The 21,770-nt window shown below is 49.8% G+C and overlaps 1 protein-coding gene across 1 annotated transcript; it reads right to left on the bottom strand.

Annotated features, from left to right (window-relative positions):
• Window positions 1-776: 776 nt before the first annotated feature.
• SALL4 (spalt like transcription factor 4) lies at window positions 777-21,132 on the bottom strand. Its single transcript, XM_084774880.1, has 4 exons — window positions 20,917-21,132; window positions 6,392-8,761; window positions 4,521-4,801; window positions 777-2,873 (listed from the first exon to the last, which is right to left on the bottom strand). Exons 1-4 carry the CDS (start codon window positions 21,032-21,034, stop codon window positions 2,472-2,474), a joined length of 3,171 nt encoding a protein of 1,056 aa, XP_084631006.1. The 5' UTR covers window positions 21,035-21,132; the 3' UTR covers window positions 777-2,471.
• Between the last annotated feature and the right edge of the window lie 638 nt (window positions 21,133-21,770).

Below are 21,770 nucleotides of genomic sequence, written 5' to 3'. Positions count from 1 at the left end.
CCCTCGAGCCTTCCACACAGGGTCAAGTCACCTGCTTTACTCTTCTGCCAAAACTTTATTCTGCTGCTTAGCGTATGAAGCGGAAGTTTCTGGTTCCTATGAAGACTTAGGCCTACGAGAATTGTCTACAGATAGTCAAAAGCACAACCTACAGCAATTTCTTTTTAGGCAAGACTAGGTGACTTCACAGTTCTGAAAACTAGTAAAGACCCCCCCCACCGCCCCTTAAACGGATGACGTCAAAGCAAGCCACACATGAGCAGACTGCACGATCACAAGACAGCTCACTGGACACCAGCAACCCCACCCCTACTGCCTAGCAAGGCCTGGAACTAGCAGTTCCCAGTCCCTATCATGTGACCATCCCGGGCTGTGTCCAGCATGAAGAGTTAACTATGAATGGACCCCTCCTTCCCATCTGTGCTGCAAGAGACCCTGTCTCAAAAACAAACAAGCCAAACCAACAAAACACTCACCCACCACCCTAAATGGCCTACTTACTTCCTTAGTTCCAAGACAGACCAGATATATGAGATTGAGATTTTAAAAAACAAACAAAAACGGGGTCTGTGTTCAATCCCCAGAACCTAGCGGAAGGAGACGTGAGGTTCACAAACACCCATGAAAGGGAGGCTAAGCAGCCAGGGCGACTTTACCTTATACCCCCACAAGTCCAGGATGGACCTAACCACATGTGTTTGTGCCTCTAAGATTCATCAACGGAGCGCTATGCGAGCAGAACATGCCAGAAAAACTTAACACAAACGGTGGCGGTGGGGGGGGAACATTCAGTTTATTTTCGGACAGACAGCATCAGCAGGTAAAACCACAGCATTGTTCACACATTCACTCACAGGGTGTGAGAAAGCCACGGCTGGTGTGTTCTCGGTAACAATTACCCACTTCACAGTGTAAACAGGTGAACAGGTGAACCAGTGACCGCCTCATCACAGCGCTCACTTTTACAATCCTAGAAGGAAAGGCACAACTTGGCAAAAAACAACAACAGCAACAACAAAAGTTCTGGATCCTAAAATCTGGTGCAAGAACAGAGAGGGGAAACTTCGGGTGGACAGTCAGCGTCCATCTTCATTTTGGCACCGGCTTTCCACAAGGCAGGAAGAACCTTCCACCCAGGACCCGGAGAAGCGAGCCTCTCCTTCCTCATTAAGCCATCAAGACACTGTTACAACAGCTTTCCAAACTATTATACAGGTACAAAAAAGGTAATTAAGACCAAAGAGCGCAGAAACCACCGCAAAGACGGCTTGAATACCCAGCCCCTCTCACCAGTACATTATTAGCTCTTAGGTTTAAGACCCGGAATACTTGGTGGTCACAAAATAGCAAAATAGACTTTTTTTTTTTTTGGCTACAAAAATAAAAATAATTGAGGTAGATAAATTAAAGCCCTCACACCTAAGACTGGCCTGTCTCAACTCAATAACCTTCATAAAGGAGAGAGAGGGTGGGTGGGTAGGTGTGAAAATCTTCAGGACTTGGGATAAGGAAATTGACATAACAGAAAGATAACATGTGGGGCAGTGAGGAGACCCTCCTGGCCTGCTAGGAGGAGTTTCTCCCTAACACAGCACGTGCAGTTCTTCAATGTGGCAGGCACTGAAAAAAGCACTAAAAAAACAAAACAAAACAAAACAAAAAAAACCCACCTGAGGTGCTCACCCACTCCAGGGTCTGAGAAGAAGGTGGGTTATGGTTGTGGGAGATGTGGAGAGGGGGTGGCACTCTCAGTCAGGGCCCCGAACTGTTTAAATAAGCAGCAGGTAAGTTGGGGTCCCTAGGGACCGGGGTCAGTTTGTAGAAGGTGTCCCTACCCAAAGGGCACAAGGTTGACGGAAGTGGGTTAATCGACCACCTTGGTTTTCTTTTCTCTTAAAGTACATTCAAAAAGAGCAGAAGATGAATACACAGTGGGGAGACGTATGAACCAGGTCCCTACACAGATGTCCATTTTACCCGCATTAGTCACCACGGAAGTCACAGCACCCCTCACCCTGGACTACGGTAAGGCGTTGTCACTTCCACTGTGGTCCAATGAGTCCCAACTGTTTCACTTTGAAACAGGTTTGAAGTCTTTGGGAACAGCCACGAGGTCACACAAAGCTTCTAGTACACAGTTCTGTCCCAAGTAACAAAGCTATTTTTCAAAACCCGCTTCTTTCCAAACTGTTTTAAAAAAAAAGTCTTTTTTTTTGTTTTTTTTTTGTTTTTTCTTGGTTTTGTTTTGTTTTTCGGCTTTTCAATTTTCCTCTTTTTTTTTTTCATTATTTTGGAAAGCAGCATAGCAACAATCATGATTGTAGGACTGCCCAAGGCTGTGGTCACAAGTGTAAACATCACTTGCATATCAGGAAGAGGAGGGGGGAAAAAAAAGGGAGGAGACAGGTTTAAGAAAACTAATCGATAAAGCAGATTCTAGAATCTCACTCCGGCTGATTTCCTCTTCCACCTTAGCTGACGGCAATCTTGTTTTCTTCCATAAAGTGAGGAAACTGGTGCTTGGCCACCCCGTCGGCAACAGCAGGCTTTTCCACGTTCCCGCTCAAGCCGCTCTGAGAGACCTCCAGCTTGGAAAGCGTGGCATTGCTCACCACGGAGCTGGCCCCCAGGGACACGGGCAGGGTGGGGATGCCTCCACTCTGAATCACGGAGATCTCGTTGGTCTTCACGGCCAGCCCCCCGTTGAGGACGCTGGTGTACTGGTTCCACGCGGCGGGGTCCACAGGCACCGAGGGATACATCTCAGGCACCCTCTTTCCCTCGGCACCCAGCACGGCCACGGCGTTCTCTATGGCCAGCTTCCGGCCCCGGCGGGCGGAGTTATTGTTGGCCCCATGGGTCATGTAGTGTACCTGCGGAGGGGACGACAGCACAGAGAGGACTTCAGATAGTTCCCCGCCTGTTGGCAAGCCCAAGTCAACCTCCTAACAGCGTCCACCATCCAGTGTTTGTTTATAAGTCATTCCGTTTTAGACTCAGAAGTTGGGCTTCATGCCAGGGGTGGTGGACAAGCAGCGACAGTTGAGAGCTTGTGTCAACAAGCCAGAAAATAATAAATTTAGGTATCTGTAATGTTAAGAACATGCCTGTGTATGTATGGGGGGCGGGGGGAAAGAAGAAACACAACCACTGCCTTTTTGTTTTTCTTAATGACTCCTTTTTTTGGGGCTGGGCAGATGGCTCAGAGGCTAAGAGCACTGACTGCTCTTCCAAAGGTCCTGAGTTCAATTCCCAGCAACCACATGGTGGCTCACAACCATCTATAATGAGATCTGGTGCCCTCTTCTGGCCTACAGGTATACACGTAGGGGAAACAGTTAATTAATCTTTCAAAAAGACAAACAAGAAAATATTATATGAATATGTTTTCATTTGAATCCCAGATGTGAGGATGCAGGCTGCAGCAGAGCTATGGTTTTGCCAGCTGCAGATACTTTTTGTGATTGCTTAACATTTGGAATTCTGGAACTTTTCAGGGGGTATATAAATGCTAGGGCCCCAAGATGCCAGGGTTGGTGGTTGGTCATGCGGGGGAGGCAAAGGTGTTTGTTAGAAGAAACTTAACATTCAAGGCTCTAGGGCTGGAGAGATGGCTCAGAGGTTAAGAGCACTGGCTGCTCTCCCAAAGGCCCTGAGTTCAATTCCCAGCAACCACATGGTGGCTCACAACCATCTATCATGAGATCTGGTGCCCTCTTCTGGCCTGTAGGTGTACATGCAGGCAAGACACTGTATACTTAAAAAAAGATTCAAGGCTTGTTCTCTCTCCCTGCCCCCTCTCCCCTTTCTCTTCTCTCTAATGATGGGGGTGGGGTGAAATTGGAAGGAGAGGGGGATAAAGGCTGGGTAAAAGAACCCACAAAGCAGCAAAGACCAGTTATATTACCCAGGATGCACAAGGCTCTGGGTTTGCTCCTCAGCAAGACACAAAAAACTAGGTGTGTGGGGGGGTTCATGTCTGTTACACTAGCAGTCAAGAGGTACCAGCAAGAAGGTTGTAAATTCAAGGTCACCAATGAGTTTGAAGCCAGCCTCGAACACCTTTTCTCCCCAAACAAAAGCTTCCAGTGCTAGCTGAGATGTCGCTGTATTCTGCTTTTCCTTTTCTTTCTTCTTTTTCTGAGACAGGATCTATGCATGACAGCCCTGGCTGTCTTGGATTTCACCGTGTGTATTAAGCTGGCCTTAGAAATCAACTTGTCTCTCTCTCCCCAGTGCCAGGATTAAAGGCATGATGACCACACTAGGTTCTTCCTCTCTTGGCCGTACAAGACTCTAAAGCCTGTGCATGTCAAACCAACACTGAGCTGCACCTTAGCCCCCAACCCCCCCCTCCCTTTTTTTTTTAAAGACAGGGTCTCACTCTGGACCAAGCTGGTCTCCAACTCAAGAGAACCCCCCCCCCCCCGCCCCGCCTCTGCCTTTGAGATTGCCAAGCATGAACTGATGGATATTGTCTGTCACACGCCAATCACCATGGACACCTGTCAGGAACCCACCTTCAGGTTGCCCTTAGTGGTGAAGGCCCGGCCGCATATGTTGCACACGAAAGGTTTTTCTCCCGTGTGTGTCCGCTCATGGATCTGAAGGGCACTGGCAGACGAGAAGTTCTTTCCACACCGAGTGCAGCAGTGTTGCTTGGCCTGTCGGCGTGGCTGTGACGCCAGCAAAGGTGTCATGCCTGGGGACATGCTGGAAGGTCCCACAAAGGTGCCAGGAACTTCGACTTTGACATAGGTGGGCTGGGCTCGGATAAATGCTGATGGGAGGCCGGGACGACCTAAAGTAGAGATGGGGAGAAATTCAAGTTTTATCACCTAACACCCAACTGTTTATAAAGAAAACAAACTCGAGCCGGGTGGTGGTGGCACACACCTTTAACCACAGCACTCGGGAGGCAGATGCAGACGGATCTCTGTGAGTTCGTCGAGGCAAGCCTGGTCTACAAAGAGAGATCCAGGGCAGCCAGGGCTATTACACAGAGAAACACTGTCTCAAAAAGCCAAAAAAACAAAAAACAAAAACAAAACACACACACACACACACACACACACACACACACACACACACACACACGAAAATCTCCCTACAACAATGCCTGCTAAATGAGTAGAGTGATTTACAGAAATTATACTTCAATAGCAGCTTGCTTTGAACTTTTTTTCAAACCTGTGCACATGTGCATGGAGGATCTAAGGCAGCTTTGGGTATTGCTCCTCTGGAACCACTCACCTCTTTGACACAGGGTCTCTCCTGGGCCTAGGAGATCACCAAGTGGGCTAGGCTATATAGGTCAGTGCACTTAAGGATCAGCTTGCCTGCCACTAGCCAACACTAACCAGCACACCCCAGTATGGTTGGCCTCCATAAATGGTTTCTGGGGAACTCTTAATTCAGATCATTATGTAACCAAGGCAACTGCTAAATCCACCACCAGCCCGGCCTCTGAGTTCGTATTTACATAGAAAACAGACTCAAACACTTAGGAAAATGTCCCTCTTTTATGGTCTGAAGTACAGGCAACACAGGACATATGAGTGCAGATTAGAGCTAAGCCTCACTGTCAGGATTCAGGCTCATCACCCCAGCTACTTAGGAGGTTGAGGCAGGAGGACCTGGGGTTCAAAGCTTGCCTGGACTGCACAATGAATTCAAGCCAACATCCTCCGCCAACCACTGGGGGAAAAAAAAGTCAAGGTACAGTGGTGCACGCCTTCAACCCCAGCACAAGGCAAGCTGGCCTGGTCTACACATAGAGAATGAGACCCTATCTCAAAGAGAGAAAACAACAACAACAAAACAAACAATGACACAAAACAACAACAACAAAAACCCCAGGGGATGAAAGCTAGGGGGCTGTCAGAGTAAAGACACCCTAGGTTGGATCTCTTAATCCCACAATAGGTAAAAGTCACCTTTACACCACACCTAGGCATTCGCTCTGATTCTGTGGTGTTTTGGACCAATGGACACCTCAACTGATGCCAACTACTATATAATAAGGTATTGTGTTTCATACATGAACTATTTCACGGCAGAACCACAGAGCCATGCAACGACTGCTTGATTTCCATGGTCCAACTATTGCCTACTTCCCCAAAGACACTTACTATGCTATGGCTAAAATCCCCCATGTCCCCATGGGGATCAAGAAAGTCAAAACCAACACTCATGCTGTGCACACTCAACCCCCCCCACACACATGATAAACAAAGCCCAGTGGGGGGTGGGGGGGGGCACTTCTCTACCTAAAGCACAGAATAGCTAATTGCCCTAAAGAAACTGCTGCTTTAGGTCACACTGTCAAGTTCAACCCTGGTGACCTTGAGCCCAAAAGGGACATCCAAAGGGAAATCCAAAGCTTCATCACCTTCTGGGTCCACTCGGCAGCTCTCGACGCCCTCAGCCTTGTGACCCTCGGGAGACCGGGACTTGACACTTCCTGTTTGGCTATTGGCAGGGGACACTGCCTGGAAGCACATGGTTTCCGTGGTATCTGGGCTTCGGCTCCGACACTCCTGGTCACCCATGAGCGAGGAAGAGTCATTGGTCAAGCAGTTGTCACTCTCCGCTGAGCCGTTTTCTCGGCTGCTCTGCCGCTGCAGGACCAAAGTGGGAAGAGCCCCCTTCCCCGGAGCATCGGCAGGCACCATCACAGAAAAGCCCAGAGTGGGCGATGCCAGGTGGGTACTAGGAACTGGTGTGGAGACTTTTGAGGCGCCACCAGGAGCATCCTGGGAACAGACCTCCTCTGCTCCAATGCCTTCCATGGCATCTTCCTGAGGGGCGGGGACGGGGCCGCCGTTCTCGCTGATGACCATGGGCTCGGGACCTGTGGTAAAGTCACAGGGACTCTCCGGCATGGGCGTGTTGGGGATCTGGCCTCCCATGTGCATTCGGATATGCTGCTGTAACATGACGGCGTTGGTGAACTTCTTCTGGCAGATGGGGCACGAATGCTGTGTCTTTACGGCCGTGCTGGTTCGGTGAACTCCGAGGTGCGTCTTCAGGTTGCCTTTGGTGGAGAAGGCCCGGCCACAGACACTACACTGGAACGGCCTCTCTCCTGTGTGGGTTCGGTAATGCATCTTGAGGGAACTCTGGCAGCTGAGGACTCGATGACAGATGAGACACTCGTTGGGATCAGTAGTAGCCTTGTCGATGTTCTCCACGAGCTGCTGCAATTTCAGAGTCTCTGACCCTGACTCAGGGGTCCCACTGCCCTGGAAGGCCCCAACCCTCGGGGGATTATGCGTCATCCCTACCCCAAGTAGTGGAAGTCCCACCTCACTTTCTGGAGAAGGCCCTAGCTGCATTTCGTTGGGTAGGGAGCCACCCATGAGGTCCTTGGAATTAGGCCCTGAAGCGAGCTTTTGAGGTAGCCCTATGGAAGGGGTTCCTGTGGCAGGAACAGGCTCAGTGTCTGCAGAGAGACTTGATTCGTCTACAGGGATGGGGACAGAGTGTGCATAGGGGGAGGCGGTGCCTGCTGCCACTTTGTCCTGGAATTCGGCAAACAGCTGCGGGTTTGCCTTCACCTGAGGATGTCGATGGAAGTGGACCTTGAGGTTGCCCTTGGTGGTGAAGCGGTGACCACAGACAGAGCACACGTAAGGTCTCTCTCCGGTGTGGGAGCGGAGGTGGATCTGCAGGGAGCTATCAGTCCCGAAAACCTTGCTACAGTACTTACACTTGTGCTTGCTGAGGACGCCCTCGTCCTTGGCCTTGACATCCGACGCAGCAGAGGCAGAGACGTTTGGGGACTTCCCTTTTCCTTTCTTGGATGGGTCTAGTGTCACGGTGGAGAAGGGACTCTGCAGAAGCACAGAGCCCGGGGTCTGAGGTAGTAGGGCACTCGGGAGGCGAGACACAATGTTTGGGAGAACCCGGGGCCCATCAGGCTTCAGGGTGAAAGGTGTAAACCCCGGAGACAACGAGCTTGCTGTCGAAGGGACACTGGCATGATGAGGTAGCTTGGCTTGTTTCAAGGAATCTAGAGACAGAGCCGGGTTTGAGGTTTTCTGGCTGAGCAGGGCCACCGCGGCGGACACCTGCTGGGATACCGACACCTGCTGAGACACGTGGTTGCTTAAGGCCTTCAGAGTGTCTGCACCCGCCACTCCAGAGTGGAGGGCGTGAGCGGCCCACATGTTCACCTGGACTCGGATTTGTTCCGTGAGCTGGATCTGCTGCAGCTGCTGCTGCTGCAGACACAGGATCTGCTCCAGGACCCACGGGATGCTGTGGGCAGCCGACACGGGCACTGCAGGGGCATCCACGCTCCGTTGGTTCACTGCCACCTTGGTGCCACGGAGTGCCTGCAGAGTCACATTGGTGTTGGCCACTTTGCCTTTGGGTAAATAGCTTATGTCCTGGGGTGTGGGTGGCAGGGCAGCCTCTGTCTTTAAGTAAAGGATGGAGTCCATGCCCAGCTTTTCCTTCAAGTCTCCTGAGCTGCCGCAGTTCTCCTGGTGACTGTCCTTATTGCTTGGGCTGTCCAGCTGGTGGCTCAGGATGGCTCTGGGGAAGTCCTCGGAAGGCACTGGCCCTTCGCTGTCATTCATGATGAGGACAGGAGGGTGCTTGGTGCAACTTCTCCTGTGTTCCACGAACTCAGAGAGACTGAAGAATTCCGCACAGCACTTCTCACAGACGTGAGTCTCCTCCCGCCGGGGCCGCTTCACCAGGGCTGCGTCCTCTGCCGCCTCACCGCCATTCCCTGGGGAGTTCACTGGAGCGCCTGTGAAGGGAGAGAAAAGGATGAGCGTTCTGCCCTGAAAGGAGCCGTGGAGGTCCAGGGGGCGGGGCCTCCCACCTAAGACCACGGCACTTCATAGAGAAGGCTCCTGCGCTGGTAATGGCTTAACTTACTCAAAGCCTCGCTTGGCCACGCTTTGGCACTATGCCAAGATCGAGCTGGTTCCCCCAGCCCCTACTGAAATCCCTACCCTACAGCTATTCAGAGCATGAAAAAAAAAATTTCAAAGTCCTAAAACTGGAAGCTTCACACAGCTTACAGTTAAGGAAGCTGTGCTGAACAGTTCGGTGGCCACTGAGGTATGCATGTGGTTTTGTAAGTGGAGAGATCATAGGCAAATGTGGCATTGTTGGCTTTGACATTTGAAGAGCAATTATTAACATCTGATACTGAGTTCTTATTTGGACTACCTGAATAAAGTACTTGCTGTGGGGGGGAAAGAAAGAACAAGGGAGAGGTGGAATGACCAACAGTGATGCAGAATGACAGACAGGTCTCCATCACCACCTGTCCTGATTCAACACCATATACGGAACACAAAGTCCCCTATAGCCTGAATGACCTTTACAGGGACGGTCCCTAGAAGACACAGGTGAGCCTCGCCCCAATGCCCGTCTATGCACATGACTTTATCTGGATGGGATCTTTTTTAGGCCAGGCAGTACCAAGCCTACTTTCTAGCTGTGGCTGGCTTTGAACTCCTAATCCTCTTTGCCTCTACTTTCCAGATTGCAGGAGTCTGTTTACCATGCCCGGCCTGGCCCGGGATCTTGGACAAATGTTAACCTCTAGCATTTAGGGACCCTTGAGAATAGGGGCCAGTCTCAGAGAACAAACAGGACCTCACAAAGGCTGGGTGGAGGAGTCAGGGGCTTCAGGGAGAACTGCTGGAGCCACAGGTTTCCCTGTGCCACAGCCTCATGGGTTTCCCAAAGACTTGAGCAGGATCCCTGTTGCCTAAATTCAGACCTTCCACACTGAGAATCAAGCAATCGTTGTTTTCAATCCATCCAAGCTGTGGGAGTTTGTTACAGCATTATGAGATACGAACCTAATTTACTAAAAGATCTTACTTTATAGTCAAGGTTAGCATTGAATTCACAAGCAATCCTACCTCAGCCTCCCAGGTGCTAGGAATATAGCCACGTGCCACTGCACACAACTAGATAGTCTGTTAAAATAATCCTCATCAACTCCCGTGCCTCCCTCAGGGCTCCCTTGCAGAGGCCAGGACCAAAGGCATCAGAACCAGGTCATCACATCCCACCTGATCTTGACCACGACTCAAGCAAAATGGAACGCAGTGAGTCACACCCAACCCAGGTGACTAGCATCCATCATCCAGGATGACAGAAGTTTAAAGTGAGAACACTGACAACATCAATCCATTCCGGATTAGGCAGGACTGTGGTATCAGGAGGCTAAGGCAGAAAAATCAAGAGTTCACAGCCAGCCTGGTAGCTGGACCTTGGGGGCCTTTAGCCATAGTACTTGAAAGGCAGAAGTAGCCAGATTTCTGGGAGTTCAAGACTAGCCTGGTATACAAACCAAGTTCTAGGCCATTCAGAGACAGACTCTGTCTCTTTAGTGAGACCGGCTCGATTCAGGGATATAGGTCAGTGGTAGAGAGCTTGTCCAACATACAAGAGATTCCGAGTTCCATCCCCAGGACCACATACATGCTCACTTGGAGCATGGAACACGGTACACTGGGGGAATCTGAGAAGGACAAGAATCTTTCCGTTTCTTGACAAAGGTGCGTTTATTGACAAAGACTGTGAGAAAGGGGCAGACAGATTTCATTTCCTCTCAGGTGGAAAGTGTGGTGTCTAACATTTAGGATACCCAGAGGAAAAACAAGCCTTTACATGAAAATAGAAATAGAAAAATAAGAGACAAGAAATGGGGCCTAGCGTGGTGGCACACGCCTTTAATCCCAGCACACAGGAGGCAGAGGCAGTGGAATCGCTGTGAGTTCAAGGCTAGCCTGATCTACAAAGCGAGTCCAGGACAGCCAAGGCTACAGAAAGACCCTGTCTTGAAAAAAATGAAAAAAGAAAAACAGCAACCACATGGTGGCTCACAACCATCTATAGTGAGATATGGTGCCTTCTTCTGGCCTGCAGGTGTACATGCAGACACTGTATACTTAATAAAGAAGTAAACTTAAAAAAAAAAAAGAAAGAAAGAAAAAAGAAAAGAAATGGGACCCAAAGCAAGACATGGTGGTGCACACCTTTAATCCTAGCACTTGGGTCTTTGTGAGTTCGGGACCAGCCTCATCTACAAAGTGAATCTAGGATAGCCAGGGCTAGCTACACAGAGAAACTCTGTCTGGGGGGGGGGGGGGGCGGGGAGCAAGCCCAATACCTCACAGTTCCTCCGTTTTATCTTTAGACTCCTAAGACTTGTACATACACAAAATTCAAGTTAGGACTGTTCTCTATGGTCTTCTCAGGGCTAAGACGGGCAACAGCCTGGCATTCGGGATCCTGAGTCCTTCCTCCTTTTCCTATTTGTCTGTCAGTGGCCACAGAGATGGGTTTGCTCATGTTATTCCATGTGTGGAAGTCAAAGGAGAACTTATAGGAGTTGGTTCTTTCCTCCACGGCCAAACAACTAAGCTATCTCCCAGGCCTAGATGGAGCCTTCAGTACTGCTTTCTGAGAGTCTCACAGAGGCCAGACTGACTTCAAACTCCACATCCTCTCAAGCGCAGGACCCACACGTGAGAGGGACAGAAACACACATGCTAGGCAGTACCCTAGCATCGCCCTCCATCCCAGCAAATTTGGGGATTTTGACTGATGTGGCTGCCGAGTTCATTATAACACACACAGCCTTAGCTGGTTTTGGACTGATTTTGGACTGCGTGATGATAACAGGATGGGCTGTTATGAGGCATGTGTGATTGTGGGAGCAACAGTAGCCCTAAATATCAGACTGCCAAGGTAATAAGTTCCAAGGACTGGACTTACACCTTAAGAATGGTAATACATACCTTTAATCCCAGCACTCGGGAGGCAGAGGCAGGCGAATCGCTGTGAGTTCGAGGCCAGCCTGGTCTACAAAGCGAGTTCAAGGACAACCAAGGCTAACACAGAGAGACTCTGTCTTGAAATACCCAAAACGAAAAGAATGTTTATATGGGGGGGGGGGGGGGGGAGAGAAGAGCTAGAGAGATGGTTCACTGACTAGAAGCACTGGACCCAGATTTGATTATTAGCACTCACATGGTGGTACATAACTGTTTGTAACTCCAGTTGCAGGGGCATCTAATGCCTTCTCACCTGTTGGCGCTGCACGGACATTATACATACATATGTACATTCATACATCCACACACACACTCAGGTAAAGCACTCATATGCCAAAGATAAAAATATAAAATGTGATGCAACTAGGCCATCAGAGCAGTGACTTCAAGTCATGCCTCAAGTATACTCAGGAGTTCGTAACTCTAGTTCAAGGAGGAAATCCGATGCCCTCCTCCACAAACACCAGCAGGCATGAGCTAGGTGAACATGCTGGAAGCAAAAAAAAAAAAAAAAAGGCAAATAAGATAATCAGCTGTTCCAGGTCGTGCACGTCTTTAATCCCAGCACTCAGATGGCAGAGGTAGGTGGATCTCTGAGTTCTAGGCCAGCCTTGTCTACAGAGAGTTCTAGAACATCAGGGGCTACACAGAGAAACCCTGTCTCAAAAAAATAAAAATAAAAGGCATGGTGGAACATGCCTTTAATCCCAGCACTGGAGAGGCAGAGGCAGGCCAGCCTGGTCTACAAAGCGAATCCAGGATACTCAAGGCTACACAGAGACACCTTGTCTCGAAAAACCAAAATAAATAAATAAATAAATAAAGATAAAAATAAAAAGCCTTAAATAAAAATTTCCTCAAGAGTGGAGAGATGGCTCAGAGGTTAGAGCACTGGCTGCTCTTCCAGGACCGAGGTTCAATTCCCAGCACCTACATGGCAGCTCACAACTGTCTGTAACTCCAGGATCCAATACCCTCATAGACATACAGATAAAACACCAATAAAAATAAATTTAGCCAGGCATGGCGGCACACACCTTTAATCCCAGCACTCGGGAGGCAGAGGCAGGCGGATTGCTGTGACTTTGAGGCCAGCCTGGTCTACAAAGCGAGTCCAGGACAGTCAAGGCTACACAGAGAAACCCTGTCTCGAAAAACAAAACAAATAAATTTAAATAATTCCTCTGGGAACAGGTAGCCATATGAAAGCATAGCTTCTCCCTGCAGATTAATTTTATTCTCTGCCTCAGCAACTCCATTGTTGGCACACACTTCCCACGCCGACTAACAGCCACACCAGTGAAGAAAATAAATGAAAATTACAGCAGGAAAATTATAGACGACTTGCTCTTCAGCTCCATGAGTGGTGCTTATTGAGCCCTCCCTCAGAAAAAAAAATATATATACCCCAAAATACCTTTGTCTTCTCTAGGAGAGTTTTATTGTTGTTTGAACTGGGGTCACACAGGCCACACTGGCCCCAATTCACTATAGCTAAAGCAGCCTCAAACTTGTTAAGCGGCTGCCTCAATGTGGATTATAAGAATATTCCAGGGGTCTGGAGAGATGGCTCAGAGGTTAAAGAGCACTGTCTGTTCTCTCAAAGGTCCTGAGAGTTCAATTCCCAGCAAGCACATGGTGCCTCACAACCATCTATATGATGAGATCTGGTGCCCTCTTCTGGTGTGCAGGCACACATGCAGGCAGAATACTGTACAAATGGTAAATAAATAAATCTTTTTTTAAAAAAAATTCCAGCACTTCAGGCTTTGTTCAAGAATTTTTAGGAGAGAAAGGAATTTTTGAAAGGCAAGAAAGAGGCTGGGCAGGGTGTGGGTGTGTAAAGGCATAAATGTCTACAGGGAAGTGAAGAAAATGACTCCTCCAGAGGGTCTGGGCGCCTGGAAGAAAAACCTTTTATGGGCAATTCAGGGAAGGTCCTTTTTTGTTTGTATGTGTTTGTTGTGACAGGGTTTCTCTGTGTCATCCTGAAACTCTGTGCAGGAAGGCTGGCCTCAATCCAGAGATTAGCCCGTGAATGCTGGGATTAAAGGCAATGACCCTCAGGAACCAGCCCCACCCACATCCCCCCCTTCAATTTGGCACCGCCCCAACTCAGGCATAATAAGCATTTCTAAAGTCTGTCCACTCTGCCTTCCCATCTCACCCGCTCTACTCTGAAAAACTACCAATACCCTGCACAAACACAAACAATTCGTTCCATTTCACTTTTTCTCGGGGGCTCAGGAAGTCTGTCCTCCCACAGCCAATAGTCCGGATGACCTCGAACGTCTGTCTGATCACCAGCTTCCAGCTCCTTTGTGGTCCAAACAATGCATGCAACACCACATCTAGTTTATGCTTTCTGGACCCCCACCTCAGCTTCATACCTATGGGGCCAGCACTCTCCCAACAGGACCACATCCCCCATCTGCCTTTAAAAGGCAAAAGTACACGTGGTGGTGCACACCTTTAGGCCCAGCACTGGGGAGGCAGATGCAGATGGATCTCTGTGAGGTGGAGACCAGCATGGTCTACAGAGTAATTTCCAGGACAGCCAAACCCTGCCTTGGGGGGAAAGGGGAGGGGCAAGAGCGCTCTCAAAGCATAACCACTCCACGCAGTACCTTACGGCCATACACACAATGAGTACTCCCACCTTTGTAGTCGGGCAATTGAAGACGATTTGAGCCCATTCTGCAGGTGTAGGCACTGAGGCTCAGCAGTAATTAAGTAATCAGAGCTATTTCTTAAAACCTTGTGGCCATTTCTGGAGGGTTTCCCCAGTTCTCACTTAGCTGTTTCTTCTTTCATGAAATTTTAGCATCAAATATGTTGACCTGGTTACATAAGCAGCTGACCTCTCCAATCCTGAAGCAAGCCATTTAAAATTTTTGTTTTGAACCGGGCGTGGTGGCGCACACCTTTAATCCCAGCACTCGGGAGGCAGAGGCAGGCGGATCGCTGTGAGTTCGAGGCCAGCCTGGTCTACAAAGCAAGTCCAGGACAGGCAAGGGCTACAACAGAGAGACTCTATCTCAAAAAACCAAAAATAAATAAATAAAATAAAATTATATATATATATTGTTTGGGGCTGGAGAGATGGCTCAGATTAAGAGCACTGACTGAGTTCAATTCCCAGCAACGGCATGATAGCTCACAACCATCTATGGGCTCTGATGCCCTCTTCTGGTGTGCAGGCAGAATACTGTATACATAGTAAACAAATCTTATTTAAAAAAAAATAAATTTTTGATCGCTGTTGAGTTCGAAGCCAGCCTGGTCTACAAAACGAGTACAGGACAATCAAGGCTACACACAGAGAAACCCTGTCTTGAAAAAACAAAACAAAACAGAAAATAAAATTTTGTTGAGACAAGGTCTAGCTATGTATCCTAGACTGTATTTGAACTTACTCTGTAGCTCAGCCTGACCCCCAACTCCTGGCAATTATTACAAGATCATACTGTGTACTAACTACAGCTCCAGACTCTAAAGTTGTAGTCCTAACATGGAATCCATCAGATTCATCCCAGATTTCTTTCTTTCAGTCAGACATGTAAGGCACATGCTATCTAATTTTAACAGTACCAGCTGGTGGTGGCAGTGCACACCTTTCACATTCCAACACTCAGGGAGGCAGAGGCAGATTGGATCACCATGAGTTCGAGGGCAATCTGGTCTACAAAGTGAGTCCAGGACAGGCGAGGCTACGCAGAGAAACCCTGTCTCAAAAAACAAACAAACAAAGCAGGGCCTAAGGACTGTCAAAACCAGAAACTACAAATGTGCTCATGGGGTGCCAAGGCGCTTGCATTTTCCAGATAAGTGTAGGAGTTGACTGACTGGTGGACAGGATACCAGAGCTGTCATTTTATTATTAAAATGGTACACACACTACCGCAATATTCCCAATATTGGTAAAGGAGATCCTGTCCAGCACACCCTCTGGTTTGACCCCCACCCCCATACTGGGTTATTGAGCCCAGGCCCTCAAACCAGCTAGGGGAGGGGAGGGCCCTCCCACTGCGCTGCATTTCCAACCCCCCAACTTTAATCTCCGGGAGTTTAGCATACCCACATGCAATGCAAATACTATGTAAATAGTACTCAGAGTGCATTGTTCAGGGGAGAAATGGCCAGAAACAATAGCCAGTTGAGGGGTCATCTTTGTCATTTTCAAGGGCCTTGAAGAAAGGGAAGGGTAAGGAGCACTAAATGGTTTCATTTCTGAAAACTGGTCACTGATCACTGTACTGGTTCGCAGGTCTTCTGTGTACACTCAACATTCGGCTGGGAAGGGATGTGTGGCGCACACACACACACAAAAAGGCTAATCACTTCTCCTCTAAAGGAATGATTTACTGCCGGGATGCCAACTGCCTTCACCATATACACAAGCCCGAAGCCTCTCACTCCCCCTCCAGCCTAGCCTCTGCACCAGCAACATCCCACTTAAAACTGCTGCCGCTGTTTGCTTAGGCAGTAAAAAAAAAAAAAAAAAAAAAAAAACACCTCACCCTCACCGCCACTGGCAAAGAGTAGAAGGCGTATTTGCCAAGGGGTTAAGAAGACCCAGTTAGGGACAATTGCTGGCTATGCTTAAATTAACCTGAAGGGAAGAAAAGCAAAGTCCACAAGGATACCGCCAACTAGCGGGGCTTCCATCCCCCACCCCGAATTTTAGGAATGTTATCTCCTCACCATCTAGTTATCCAGTAAGTTGGAAGAATGCAGTAAACCCAGCAGGGGTCTTCGATTCAATCCCGGCCAGATGGATGGAAAATACGCTTACTATTGTATAGGAAGAAAGCTAATCAACCAGGAGGCCAAATCCCTGGCAGGAGACACTCAAAACAGCTAAAAAAAAAAAAAAAAATAGAAAACTAAATCTGTATTATCTTGATAGCAGCCTGGAGCCTCGGGCTTATCTGTCCCCGGTCCTGTATTAAAAGGATGACAATGGGCAGTTTACCTAGAACACACAGTATCTTAGACCCTGCCCTACCTGCAGGATAAGCACTTAACTAAAAAACAAAAGGAATTCTGTCCCTGGCAGTATTGACCCAGCTGTAAGGGTTTTTTGTTTGTTTGTTTGTTTGTTTGTTTAAAACCAGTTTCATATAGCAAGCCTTGAAATCCACACGTACATAGATGGCAAATTCGACCTGAAATTAAGTCTCTACTAAATCAAGAGGTACAAAAATTAAAAGCAGACCTGCATCACCAAAGTTCAGGGGCCCTGTGGGGAAGACTTAGAAACCAGAAGGATGCCTCACTGAGTGAAGACACTTGCCAACACATCTAATGGCCTGAGATGGATGGCCCTTTTTTTTTTTTCTTCCCCTCGTTTGTCCACCCACCCACCCCCTGCTGCCACCACCCACCAAAGTTTCTCTCTGTAGCCCTGGCTGTCCTGGACTCGATTTGTAGACCAGGCTGGCCTCGAACTCAGAGATCCGCCTGCCTCTGCCTCACTGAATACTGGGACTAAGGGCGTATGCCACCTTGCCCTGCCGGATCACCTAACTTCTGACCTCCGACAGCACATACAATAAATAATTCAATGTTTTAAGGGTAAAAGGCTCAGAATAAACCTTATAAGTAAGGGATTTCCTCTCCCCCCCACCCCTTGCCTCAACTGGAACAAGCTTACAAACTCCAAGACAGAACAGAGTTTTCTCTTCCTGAGAGCAAAGGGGGTGGGGGCTGTCTCCAGCCTGCAGCCAGGCTTTAACACATTTAGGTGTTTGTTAAAAAAAAAATAGAGTGATAATGGTAACCTCCTGAATTCATTTCCTGTTCATTTTTTCCCCCAAATTACATGCCCCCAAGAAATAAACCCAACCACTTTGGTTCTGAGTTGCTTCCTGGAGTCCCATAACCCACAGGTTCTAAAGGCAATTTGAAAAATCAAAGGGGACCGGATATAGTGACAATTCTTCCAATCCCAGCAGTTGGAAGCAGAGACAAGGCTGGGATGGCTTACAAAGCTGACAGAGCAACAGAGACAGTCCCTGTGTATGGGGGGCGGGGCGGCGAGGAACGACCACCAACCCAAATCAGCTTCAAGCACCATGTCTCCCTCTGACAAAGGACAACGCCCCATCTGCTCTCGGCCCATCGACTGACACCCCCATGGATTCTATCAAAAGCAGAAGTCATGTGGAAGGAAAACCATGGGCCAGGCCACCCAGGCCACCCAGGCCAGAGCTTCCACTAACTTCCAAAGCTTTCAGTTGTTAAGAATTGACTTAAGGTACTGCAAGGTCCTAGCCTGCTAGGGCACAGCGTGTTCCTGTTTCTAGGACAAAACATCTTGTCATCCTGAACAAAATTACCCATCACACTCCCAACACACAATATGCTTCTACAGCATTTTTTTTTCCACTGGGGACCCAAAAGGTGGGTGGGGAGGGGGGTAAAATAATCCACCTAGCCAAGGGTCCGCCCAGAATGGAGTACTGATCCTGCTCTTACCAAATCTCCCCAAAATCCTTTCCCCAAAACTCTCATTTGACACTTTACATCCAAAAGGAGGAAGGGAATACAAAACTAAGCATGCCTCTGCTCCCCAAAATGGTTCCCCAGCCCCCTACTTAGACGGGAGCCTGCAAACCTCCACCACCAAAGGACAAAGTAGCGTTTACTGGTGGCCGAGCACCTTAGAGGGTGAGGGAACGCACTTTACATGCGACTTAATTAGGAAAACGGGTCGTGTGCAAACTAGAGTCCCCTTCCTCTTTGGTGAACTCCGAATTCGCTGGAGACGCTAACTGAGCCAGCACAGGCAGCTCAATAGAGGCTGGATTCGGGAGCTAAATTACTAAAAACCTGGGAATCGTAATAGCTGAAGGTTGTAATCCAGTTTAGCACAAAGGGCATTCGGAGCCCTTTTGAGAAAATGCTAATTTTCCTTTAAGTACTGTAAGCCCCCTCTCCCCGACCACCTGCGGATTTTTTGATCTGCTAATTATTGCCGGGATTTTATTTTCTTTGCTCAAAATTTGTAGACTGACCAAGAAGGATCCAAAAGCTTCTCGATTGAGATCTATTTACACTGAGGCTGTTCACAAAATTCAGCCATTAAAAAAAATTTTTAAGGAAAAAAAAATGCTCTTCCTAAAGACCACATGGAAGGGTTCCGCAAACGCATCCTAAGAATTCTTGGCGAAGACTCCCATGCACGGATGACGGTGCGGAAGCTAAGGACCCCACAGAGGTCCTGGGGTGCAGGTCTCTGGCTCAGCTCGCCTCACTCACCAGGTGTGTGCCGCCATCCGCACAGGACCCGTCTCCAGAGGGCGCCAGCGCGCTGGCGGCCGGGCTAGGACCGCGGGTGATCCGCAGAAAACTTGCTTCCCAAACTGCTGTGGCAGCGCGCGCCCAGAGGCCTCAGAGTGCAGCCAGGTTAACCGCGGCTCTAGGCAGCGGAGATTTCGGAAACCTTTCGGTAACCAGCCACCCTCCACAGCCCCCACCCCCCATAATGCCAACCATCAGTTTAAAAAATAAGAAGAAAAAATTAAAAAAACATACACATTAGTATGCGCCCACCCCAAATGGAGGGGGATGGGAGGTCAGCGCAGGACCAGGGGAGGGGTCAGGGCCGGGAGCTCGCCCCTCCTCTCCAGAGGAAGCAGGCGGGCTGAGGGTTAACCCTTTTGTTCCAGGTGGACCAGAAGACCCAGCCTCTCCACGATCTGTCCCGTCCGTCCCCCCCACCCCCAGCTCCCCTGGCCAAGGCACAAAGAGTCCATCCTAGCTGCCGAGTCCTATGATGTGAGATGCTCCGACACCCCAAAACGCACATCGCCCCTTGAACCAAGCAATGCCCTTCCAGTTGCCCTGAGGAAAAAAAATACAATGGGGTGGAGGGTCACTGAACTTTGATAAACTCGGGAAGTTGTGGAGAAGAAGGATCGCACTTCCAGGAAAGCAGGAGCGCCCAAGTAGAGCGCACAGAGTCCGTGGCTACCGCGCACCGCCCACTAAGCGCGGAAAGCTAAAAATCGGGCGGGAGCCCAGTGGACCCCCTCCCCCCACGTTCCCAATTTTTGCGGCGACAGTCCGGCGGGCAGGGACCAGGGGCCGGTAGAGACCCGCTGGTAAGGGGTTTGCCCGCAGCTCCCGGCCGTGCTGAGGTCCTGAACTCCGCGGAGGCGCAGGCCGGGTCAGCCGCAGCCCGACCTCTCCCCTTTCACCTCCCGGGCGTGTGCTGAACAGTGGTGCCCGGGGGATCCGAGGAATAAATAAATAAATAAGAAACGAGGGTGCGCTCCGGAGGGGGTGACCATACACCGGGACCCCGGCCGGCACCCTCCCGCTGGTCGCGGTTATTTTTAGACAGTCGGAAATCAAAGATGGCTGGAGGTCAGGCCCCGAAAGGTTAGAGCGAGGATCGGCAGCAGGCGACGTAGCCCCGGGGGAAAGACGGAAAGAAGAAAACAAAAAAGTAAACAAAATATCTAAAATTACACAAATAAAATTAAATTAAAACCTCCCAAACCGAGTAGCCTCCCCCACCCTGTGCTCTGCGCGGGTGGCCCGCACCCCGACCTGGGGGTGGGGAGAGGTCGCGCCCCCTCCCCCCACTCGTCCTGGGAGGGGCTCGAGCAACAGATCGCCCTCCTCCGGGGGGTACCCCAGAGGTGCGCCCCTCCCCCAGAGGCCCCCAAGGGGGTAGTAGAGAGGGTGTGGAGACTTGGGGTCTCTTTCTTTTAAAAGCGGCGCCACCAGCGGGGTGGGGGGGGGGGAGAAGGAAACCCAAGTCACCGGGGGTGGGGGTGGGGGGTGCTTGTATATCGAGGCCAGGGAAACCACTTATGGGACTAAGGACAAGGAGAGGGAAGCTGGAGAGAGGCAGAGAGGGAAAGTGGAGAATCAACTTTACAATAAGAGAGAGAACTGAGGGAGACTTGCATAGAGGGGGGGAGGCTGTAAGGCTACCTCCCTTCCTCCCTCCCTCTCAGTCTCTCCATTCCCGGAACGGCATCGGGAATCCCCATTCCAGAATCTGCTCGGCGCGCGGCGGTACAGGGAGCGCCCTCCCGGGACGCACGGACTGTCGGGCGCAAGACGGGGCCGCAGCTGCACTCACCCAGCTCCTCCGCCGCCGGCGCCTCTCCGAGGTCGAGGCTCGGCTGCTGCAGCGGCTGCTCGCCCTGGCCCTCCTCCGAGTTGATGTGCTGGGGCTTCGCCTGCTTGCGCCTCGACATGGTGCGCGCATCGGGGCGCCGGGAAGAGCCGTGGTGCCTTGCCCCCTCTTCGCCACCAATTCCTGGAGTTGGGAAATTTTACCCCCCTTCGGCCGGAACGCGCATGTCCCAGTAATTATTATTATCAATAATGCATTGCGATTTATCATGAGTCCTGACAGCTGATTGGCCTGGGTCCAAGACCTCAGAGATCATTTAAATAAGTCCTCATTGATCAGGGAGGGGCGAGGCATGCTGGGCCTTGTAGTCCGGTCCTACATGTGACAAAGGCGTGTTCATCAGGGAAGCGTAGCTAATTAGCATCCGGGCTCAGATTGGCCGGGGCGTGGACGGACTTGGAGGGGACCATCCTCGCGGCCACTATCCGAAGGGGGCGAGAGAAGAAAAAGCGGGGGAAACTGTTTATTGAAAATCAGGTCCGGACATGAAAGTTCTGGAACCGATGTATCTCGGGTACGCGCTCAAAAAAATTTTTTTTAAAAAAGGCAAGAAAAGAAATATTATAGTAATTGGCGTGGTTGATAACTACCAGCTGAAAAAGGTCTCTCCGCTAACAGGAAAATACTTCGGTTCAGTTTTTACCTCTAAAACCAAACCTGACAGCAGACTCGAGTCCCTTTCCAGGTTTTTGATTGAAATGTTTAAATTGCGTTTTGAAGGCTGCCGGCCCGTGGTGCGGGCGGCCTTCTGTCCAGCCCAACTCTTCAAACTGCCCGCCGCCTCGCCGCCCCCCCCC

Source organism: Acomys minous (genome assembly GCF_964271855.1).
Source record: "Acomys minous genome assembly, chromosome: 3".
Lineage (NCBI taxonomy): Eukaryota > Metazoa > Chordata > Mammalia > Rodentia > Muridae > Acomys > Acomys minous.
This window is presented reverse-complemented; position numbering and strand designations above follow the sequence as displayed.

What these genes read in the sequence shown, in the direction of transcription:
- SALL4 (XM_084774880.1), bottom strand. Translation starts at nt 21,034, where the DNA reads ATGTCGAGGCGCAAGCAGGCGAAGCCCCAGCACATCAACTCGGAGGAG. An exon ending in CTGCCGAGTGGACCCAGAAG is followed by an intron (nt 4,802 to 6,391) that starts GTGATGAAGCTT and finishes TCTCTACTTTAG; the next exon opens with GTCGTCCCGGCCTCCCATCA. An exon ending in CCACTAAGGGCAACCTGAAG is followed by an intron (nt 2,874 to 4,520) that starts GTGGGTTCCTGA and finishes TCCCCTCCGCAG; the next exon opens with GTACACTACATGACCCATGG.